The sequence below is a fragment of the Pempheris klunzingeri genome, chromosome 1, assembly GCF_042242105.1.
Source record: "Pempheris klunzingeri isolate RE-2024b chromosome 1, fPemKlu1.hap1, whole genome shotgun sequence".
In the NCBI taxonomy this organism is placed as follows: Eukaryota; Metazoa; Chordata; class Actinopteri; order Acropomatiformes; family Pempheridae; genus Pempheris; species Pempheris klunzingeri.
The window spans coordinates 2,127,791-2,137,792 of NC_092012.1; the positions used below are offsets into that span (position 1 = coordinate 2,127,791).

Here is a 10,002-nt window from a genome sequence, read left to right on the forward strand (position 1 = left end):
AGGCTCAGAGTGTTATTCTAAGTGTGTGACAGCATCATGGAAAGGATCCCTACAGAGAGAGACCTGGAAGATCCTTTTGGTTTAACCACAAACAGCACACACACCAGACTACATTCACTAAAACGGTAAATTTACGTGGCAGGAAATGGGAGTTGCTGGTCTAGCTACTGTCACTTTGGATTCCAGCTAATTTGTTAAAACACTAAAGTCTCACTATCACTGACTAACAGATTAAGTTTTAACACATTCATTGGAATCCAAAGTGACAACTACACCAGCAACTGCTGTGTTCTGCAAGGTAAAATCACTAGTTTTGTGAATGTAGTCTGGTGGGAATGTAGTCTGTCAGTGGATCAAACAAGCTCTTTTAGTGGACCTACTTTACTAAAGGATTACATTACAGCCACTGTAGACTTTCAGCTGTATCCACCGGTTGGTTTGAATTCAAAATGTTAAAAAAATAAACATAATAGGACCCACATTTAAAAATACTGATGTTTTCCTTTAAGATAAGTATTAGTGTTATATTAAATTATAACAAGAGCTGGTGTGGACGGTTCCAGAATATTAAACATTTCACTGAATTCTTTTCATAAACTAAAAGTAATGAAAAAACTTTAAACAAGAAAAAAAAAGTTGTCTTTTTACAGTTTATTAGTAAAATAGGTGCTGTGAGTAAAGCTGACAGGTTTCATGTGTGTGACGTTGGAGGGCGAGTCCTGGTCTCAGGACTCGGTAGGTCAGGTCTTGGTGTTTAGTTGAAGCGGACTCTGCGCATGGAGCCCACGGTGTTGTTCTGGCTGCCCCAGTCAGAGAAGTTGTTGTAATCACGCTTCTCCAGGATGTAGTGAGGTCCTCTGTAGTTTGGCTCCTGATACACAGCCCACCTACACACACACACATACACACACAGATTAGTGTTGTCATCTAAAATGAACATAAGCGTTTATATTGCTCTTTGCAAACACACCAGACTCCATTCACAAAAGTAGTAATTTTACAAGAGAGTTGCTGGTCCACCACTGCCATGTCCACTTAGTTTGGTTGTGTTATTGTGTGAATTTGGTGTTTCAAAGAGTAAACTCAAGTCCAACATTATAACTGTGTGACACATGATGACACAAACAAAACTAACCAATCAAGACAGCAGTCGACCAGCAACTCCAGTGATCTATGAGCTAAAATCCCTGTTTTAGTGAATGTAGTCTGGTGTGTGTGCTGTTTGTGGTTAAACCAAAAGGATCTTCCAGGTCTCTCTCTGTAGGGATCCTTTCCATGATGCTGTCACACACTTAGAATAACACTCTGAGCCTGTCAGTGGATCAAACAAGCTCTTTTAGACATTGATTGATTATATTTATATTTATTGTTGGACCAATTCCAGGAGGTTTTGAACCTACCAGTCAATTCAGATCCAAAATATATTAAAATAGTGCCTTGGTTAAAAAATTGAGTTGTCCTTTAATGTAAAGCCTAGGCTTCAAACTCTATTTGCAGCACATTTTTTATTGTTATTTAATATCCTTTATAGCCGCGGACAGAAGTGATACAGTAATTACTGTCACATCATGATATGTTTAGGGGCTGATATATATTGATTTCTTTTAAATATCTTATTTAATATGGTTCCATCGTTTATACTGAAGTTTTTGGGGTCTTTTTATGTTTATCTGGTCTTTTTATTTTGGGCCATATGAAGTTCCCAAATGACAAAAAGTCAATAAAATCTTTAAAGTGCTCCAGAAATGTAAACATCTACAACTCAATGACAATTTTCTGGACAAACTAACTTCTGAAGAAAACCATGTGGTGTGACTGAGAGCTCCAGGAGAGCTACAGAGTGGACCCTGTGGTGTTTAGTACTCACGCTCCTCCGAGCACGCGGATGGAGGCGACCCTGTTGAGGCTGTAGCGGCTCATCAGGTTGGGGATGTCGTCCTGGATCTCCATCTTCTTACCAGAGAAGCCGGCGCGCTCAAACAGCTGAGCCTTGGCAGGGTTGTTGTCCTGGAAATGTACAGAACAGCTGCTGGTGAGGGCAGTTTTGGTTTTATATAGTTCTACAGAAAACATCACTTCTGTGTACAAAGACAGATCTGTAAGAATCTTTTGGTTAACCCAGAAAAAGCTGTTAACATCACTCTATTCAAAGCCACCAGACTCCATTGACAAAAATAGTCATTTTACACAGGAGCTGCTGGTCTAGCGCTGTCTCCATCTGTTAGTCTGTTTGTGTCATTGTGTGACTTTGGTGTTTTAAGGGGTTAGTTTGGATCCAACATGATATTTGTGTAACACACAATGACACAAACTAACAGGTCAAGGCAGCAGGAGACCAGCAACACTGTGTTTTTTTGCAAGGTAAAATTAGTGTTTTTATGAATGGAGTCTGGTGTGTGTGCAGAGAACGATATAACGGCTCTCTGTAGGGACTTTTCCCAAAGTAATTTTGTTTTCTCTTTCAAAACCTCATTTACTAATTGTTCCTGCCTTTTATACCTGGTATAAATCTATAGGACAGATAAAGGTATAATCTAAAAGGATATCTACCTTTTTTAAATGTATTTAAACAATAATACTTACAGTAAAATGTATTTATAGTTCTCTTAAACACAAAGTTGTCACCTCTTTATTCTCTCCCTCCTTTGTAATAACATGTAGCCCTCAATACTTTCTTAATCTTTTGTCTATTTGTGACGTATTTTACACACACATGTATTTCCTTCTATAAAATGTCAGATTTAGCAGCTTTCTACCTGGTTTGTCAGTTTATTCTGTGATGTTTGGTGCCGTTAAAGTAGAAACCTGCACACATAAAGTCCAGGTGATTCATCACCAGGGTCTGTGAGCTCGTCTCGTCCCTGTAATGAACGTCTGAGCTGTAATTAGTGTGTTTTTTTGTGTGTGTGTTTCACCTGTTTGACGGCGCGGACAGAGCTGACGTGGTCCACCTGAGCGCACCACTTGTCGTAGCAGTTGTACTCTCCCCTGTCGGCCATGTCCCACAGGTACTGACGGCCCCGGAAGTTCTCATGCTCGTAACCGACCCATCTTTAACAGAGCGGAGGAGACAGAGGAGTCAATCTAACAGTCAAATCCACAAATATGATTTACATTCAAATGCAGACTTAAAACATTAAGATTTCTTCTCTCTGTCTTTGAGCAGAGAGAAGAAATGTACTTTAATTTCCACAATTAGACAATTATTGATGTGATGAGCTGTGGTAGAAAAGTGTTTCTAATACATGTGGAAATAAAGTCACTGAAACAATAGTGACATTTATCCAAGACATTTAAAGAAAACTCAAATTTTGTGTCATTTTGTGCAAATCATCGACTGATTTGCATGTAAAAATGGTAAAAATGTAAATAGTTCATCATGTTTAACGTGTGGAAGCCTGCTTTTTAGCACATGTGGACACTTGGAACAATGTTGTATATGTAGATTCAGCTCAATTTCTCTAAAAGAAATTATCAAAAGAGATTAAACTCATCACTGTGTTGTATTACAGATGAGACACTTGTTCCTCGTTCTAACCATGACTGTGCTGTTTCCACAGAGCTGCAGGACTTGATGCAGTGAAAAATGGGGTTAACCATTTCTGTGCTAACCCTAACACCCAGAAATGACTTCACAGAAATTTACTGCACTTCTCACTTTGACGTCTCGACAGTTTCACTTGTATTTTACCTGAATAAAAAAATATGTAAACATGTTGTAAATTCAAGTTTTGGATGACTATTTAGTTCTGTTCAAAGACAGATGGATAAAACCTCCTCGTTGGATGTTTTATTTGTAGATTCCCATCTGAATCACTTGGTTTTGGACTCCTGATATAATTAACTATATCTGCTTTCACACATTTGGAGTTCCCCTCTGTGAATTATGAAAATAGTCATATAAAAAGTCCTCAGAGAGGTCGTGTGGAGGCTTCAGACTTCCTCTCTCCCAGTGTTTGCTGCGGTGACCCGTCGTCTACTCTAGGTGGCGATGTGGACTTACGCTCCGCTCTCCACCTGCACAGAGTTACATCTCTCTGGGAAGTTCTTGTCACTGATCCTGGTGCAGTCAGAACTCAGGTCCAGTCGCCGTCCGGCGAAGTTCCTCTGCTCGAAAAGGGTCACCTGAGGGACACCAGAAAAGATTGATATAGAGTCCTGCTGCGATTTCACTGCTGGATAAACATGCTTATTATAAATACTACTTTCATTTACAATACTGGTAACGTTTTTATAGTTTGGGGGGTTTTATGCAGGTCTTTTCTGTCTCTGTAGTTTACTCACTACAGACGACTCCACTAACACTGTATTCTTTAAATCTTTCCACTTGTTCACCATTCTGACACCAGTAACTACAGCAAACGTTGTTGTGGGAAACTCTCTCATCTTCAAGTGGATGGGGAAATGTTATATTCTCCAAAAGGAGAGTTTGGAAGTTAGTAACTGATGACAAAGCTCCTACAGGTATCTGTAAATAAACACAGAGTCTAGTCTAGTCTAGTCTAGTCTAGTCTCCCACGTGTGAAGCTTTCTCTTTTTGTAGTTTACGTCCACTGTATTCTGTACATTTTTCCACTTGTTGATCATTTTGATGCCATAGTAAACATTAATGAGCTGATTAATGTGGAGTTATTGGAAATGTTTCCTTACATTTCTGCTTGAAAAAACAACCAAGATTAGAGAAACCAAACTAGACAAAACGAATTAGAGAGCTTCAGAGATGTTTGGACCGAGCCAGGCTAGCTGTTTCCTCCTGATTCTAGTCTTTATGCTAAGCTAAGCTAAGCTAAGCTAAGCTAAAGACCTGGCCCCAGCTTTGTCCTTCACTGTCAAACACATACATATTAAACGGTTTCCATACTGTAATGTTCAAAACAGACATTAGTGTGAAAAGACACGCGCTCAGTTTTAGCTCCTGTCTCTTTAAGGCCCCCCCCCTCCTTTTCCCCCCTAAAGCCCAGTCTGCTCTGATTGGTCAGCTCCCTGCGCAGGCACCGCCCACCAGCATCAGCTCTGGGGGGGGGGGCACATTAGCAGAGCAACATGCTAACGCTAAACAAAGTCACATGATCAACAAATCCCTGCGTGTGACGTCACAACTGGGCCCAAAAGTCCAGGTGAACTCTGACCTTTGACCTCTGCTTAACCTCAGTAAGTGTGTGTGTGTGTGTGTGTGTTTTATTGTCCAGTTACTTTACAACTTTTACTGATATTTATAGATTATAGATTATAGATTTACAGATGAACCCACCTCACTGTTGACCTTGTTTACATTGTGTGTAACTGTATTTTTATAGGTTATGAATATCTGTTTGATATCGAAACACAGCTCTACATAATTATTATCATTATATAATTATTTCTATCTTTCATATTTCTTTTGGTCTAATTCACATTTTTGACACTACAGCATTTCATTGCCCAGATTATTTGCGTATATGAGAAATAAAACCTCTGAATCCTTGTTTGAATCTGATTTAAAGGTCCTTTTTTTTCCATATTGAGGCGTTTTTTTTTTATTTACTAATTTGTTTTGCTAATTTATATTTTCCTGGTGGATGTAAACGCTGCCTGGATTTGGTTCTTGGTGTTGTGATTATTATTCTAAGGACTTTTTGAGTTCCCTGCTTATATTTTTGGTCTCTTCCAGAGCTTGTTTCCTGTTTTATTTTGTAGTCTTGTCTTGTTTTACTTCCTGCCCTTGGTCAGAACTACTTGTTATACAACAAGTAGTTCTGACCAAGCAATCTGATTGGTCAGCGTGCTCAAATCAGCACGACCACACACCTAACCACTGCCACGCTCATCGCCAAAAATATTACACAGACGAATTTAGATTAATAAAATCCATGAGTTACTTTCTGAAGAATATTTCTCTAAAAACAAATCTCCTTAGTTTCCTTCAGCTCTCTGAACTGTTCAGCATCAGCTCATGTTTCAGGTTTTTCTGCAGCAGCTTCACTTTCATCACAGTTTCAGCCCACTGTGGCTAACCGCTGTGGCTAACCGCTACTAGCTAGCTAAAAAATAGTCCGGCGAGGCGCTTCAGTGTTTCTACCTGTGGTTTTTATTCAGTTTGGGAAATCCCTCCATCTCTAGAGAGCATCAGCTCAGCAGGGACTAGTTACCGTCTCTGTTGCTAGGGGCGTTACTAAGGGCGTTACTAAGGGTCGGCATAGGAGTCTACTGATGGGACTAATCGCTTTCTAGTTATTAGTCCACTGTGTTTCCATGGAAACAATATAACGCCGGCAAAATTTAATTTAAACATTTTAATTACATCTTTTATTTTCTCGGTTACAGCCGAGGTTAGCTGGCACACCCTCTGGTGTAATGACGTTTAATTACATTATTGTGGTGAACAAGGACGTTAAAATACACTCGTAATTTAGCGACAAAAAAATGGATAGAAAACGACTAAACTTTAAATCAAAACAAGCTGATTTTAACAAAGTAACTCGACATAATTATTGGACTCACCCTCCCACTGGACCCGTAGAAGGCACGTTGGAGCACAGACCCCAGCTTGCTGTAGATATAGAAGCATTTTTAATGAGTATTTATACCCCAAACACACTCAATCATTAAAACAGATGACAGAACAATCTCAGAACAAACTGGTGTGTGTGTGTGTGTGTGTGTGTGTGTGGAGGTGAAAAAAAGGCCTTATGTCACTTTGGTCAAAAACAAACCAAAGTAATTTTCATTTCTACTCCAAGCTGCTGCAGTTTATGACCGATAGCAGCTGATTTAGACGTAGTGTCGTGATTTAAAATCATTAACTTGCACCTAAAATGTACAGTTATGTGTGTGAGTGTGTGTGAGTCTCCTGCTATGATCATCACTCTTCAGGTGATTTTGGGAAACTGGTGTTGGAGGCGTCACAGCCCACCCGCCCTCGACACCTCTGGTGGGCGGGGGGGACTCTGACTCTGTGGGCCCCGGCTGGTGTGCGGCACTGTCAACATACCTGGTTTGTTGGGCTAATCCTGGGACTTTAGTAAAGATGTTCATGTCAGCTCTGCGAGGCAACAAGAAAGCCCCTTAAATATAGCAAGTAGAGGTGAGCCGACAGGTACTGGAAAGCTCAGAGTGGTTCTGCAACAGTCGTCGGGGCCCTGGGCGCCATTGATATGCTAAACACACACGACAGCGCTCATGTTGTCTCCTCTGTCCGCACACACACACACACACCATCGGCCGCAAACACTGCAGCCGCATGCAGAGCACACAAAAAAAAAACATACAAACACACACGTAAGCATGCAAACGAAATAGACCTGAGCATGCAGGTGAGCAAACACAACAAGCAGAGGGAGCAGAGTGTGTTTCTGCACACACACACACACACACACACACACACACACACACACACACACACACTAACATGTAAACGTGAGAGTGCAGTGCCAACAGTTTTGGCTTTGAACAATTCAGCATTTTTTACAACAATGCTCTGTAAACAATGCACCTTATGATAATGGTCGTATTCATGCTTTGTGCAGGGCAGTGCAGCTCCGGCACACTGAATTCACCAGGGAGGTCATGACCCCGAGGAGGGGGGGGGGCACTAACAGGGCCCCCCCCCTCAGCCTGCCTGTGGATCTCTATGCACCTGAATGTACAGATTAGACTTCACGCTGCTGCACCGACTGACATCTGATGGTTCTAAGTTAAATCTTAGAGATGTGCTCTAAACATTATTTATGTAGGAGCCAATGTGAAGGAAGAATAAACCAATTCTACACTTTCTTATAATAATGACTTACTAACGTTTCTCAAGATAATGAGAAACGGCCTAAAATCATGACTATCACAATAGTTAGAAACTTTCTGATACCAACTGTATCTCAGAATAATGAGATTTTCTCAACATAACTATAACGCCATGGTATCTGAAAATATAAAAGTAGTGAGAAACTTACTCGAAATATCAATTTAGTATCTCAAAATGAGAATTTCTCAAAATAATGAGAAACATTCTCAAAATAAAGATTTAGTCCATCAAAATAATGAGAAACGTTCTCAGAATAACGATTCAGTCTTTCTTGAAATAATGACGTAGTAACTCAGAACAATGAGAAACTTTCTAAAGTGATGACATAAGTTTCACTACTGTGAGACATTTTATCATAATAACGTCAGTGTCTCAAAATAATGAGAATTTCTCAACATAGTGACAAACTATCAAGTTAATGTCTTGGTGTCTCAAAATATGAAAAATGTTTCTCAAAATAATGAGAAACTTTCCAAATAATGAGTTAATACATCAGAATAGTGAAAATCTTTCTGAAAATAATAATCTAGTATCTCAAAATGACATATTTTCCAAAATAATGAGAAACCTTCTCAGAATAATGACCTACTATCTCAAAGTAATGACTTTAGATACTAAGTCAATATTTTGAGAAAGTTTCTCATGATAACGACAAACAGGATCTTTTTTAAAAAAAACTTTTTGGCAGAAATTCTTTTACAGAGACAGATTTTTTCAGTTTCTAATGTAATGTAATTCACTGCAGCCCGACAATAACACTAACCAAGCCATCAAAATCCCCCTGAAACCTTTATCAACAAAGAAAACCTACATTTTGAACTTCTAAAATAAAGTATATGTATTTGAAGGACGACTGTATTTGATCATGTACCACTGTGTTGGTGTTTCTGTTATTGTGTCCACCCCCTGAGTGTGTGAAGGCACAAATACAGAATCACAAGAGTGAGAATAAATCATAAAAACATGTTAATTCCTAATTGTCTTTTATTGTTTGTAGGAGCCAATTTCTTAATTTGTATTTATTTCTAGTCTTTAATTGATATATTAGCCAATTTCTTGTGTGTGTGTGTTTATTAATGTGTTTTCCCCTTTAAAGGGAAGGTGCTGCCACCTGCTGGTCTGGCTGACTGAAAGACTTCAGTGGAGCCTGTAGGAGCAGGTTTGCATCTTTTGTTTACCGTAATAATTTCATTACTTTCATTGTCTTTATGCAACTGTAGTAAAATCAGGGAGTGAATGAATAAATATACTTTATTTCTTAAAAAAAAAAGCACCAAAGCGTTAAACTGTTTTTCTGAAGCGGCGCACAAGCGTCCAATTTAATCTATTATTAAATAACTTGACCAAGAACATGAGGCTTTATGCGTTATTTATAACAGTGATATTTTAAAACAGAATGGCAGCTTATTTTGCTGCTTTCCCATTTGTTTCAGGATACTCTCTGTCAAATATTACACTTGTATGACTACTTATGCAGTTGTAGTACCTCAATATTTGCATTTACATGATTTCACAATAAACAACAGGTTTTTTTTGGGCCCCTGAGACCAAACGGCTCTGAGTTTGGGCTCCTCGTGATCAACTTGTGATGACACGAGGTTTGTTTAGGCCTACCGCAGTTTAATTACAGTTTAAACAGTTCAACTAATCTACATTTTAGTGACTAGTTTTACTGATAAATACAGTCTAAAGCCACCATGCACAAGTGTTATGAGACCAAGCTGCAAATAGATCAGGCTCACTGACATTAGCTTTGCTTACAGTGTCAGAATCCCTCCTTTTTCCAAAAGATCTGTTTGCCCCAGCAAATTTACGCTCACACTTCACTGACTTCAAATGGGGCCCTATTCAGTGTGTGCGTGGAGGGAGGGGGGCCGCTTGTTGCTGCGCGTGGGCTGATGAATAGCAGAAAATGTCCTGGATGCTTCACTCTGTTTTGTTTTTTGTGACACTGGCGGTGAACCTGCCCGTGACACCGGGGGAGCTTTAACCAGGTCCAGAAGGTTGGGGACGCTTCTTGCACTTTGGAGCAGTTTCCAGCGGGGACAAATGCTGCAGGTCAGACATCTATATGTGGTTCTGAGTGGGCTGAGACACACTCTGAGCAAAGGGGGCAGATGTAGGGAGGGAAACGGCGCAGGCTTTGGCAGGAGGACTCTCAGACAGCTTCATTCTTTGCAGTCTTGGTTACTTTTCGCACCACTGAAGATATACAGCAGCTTGAA

The 10,002-nt window shown here is 39.8% G+C and overlaps 1 protein-coding gene across 1 annotated transcript; it reads right to left on the minus strand.

Annotated features, from left to right (window-relative positions):
• Positions 1-754: 754 nt before the first annotated feature.
• On the minus strand, positions 755-7,014 carry crybgx (crystallin beta gamma X). Its single transcript, XM_070829177.1, has 6 exons — positions 6,971-7,014; positions 6,481-6,529; positions 4,004-4,125; positions 2,916-3,051; positions 1,868-2,007; positions 755-887 (listed from the first exon to the last, which is right to left on the minus strand). Exons 1-6 carry the CDS (start codon positions 7,012-7,014, stop codon positions 755-757), a joined length of 624 nt encoding a protein of 207 aa, XP_070685278.1.
• Positions 7,015-10,002: the final 2,988 nt, after the last annotated feature.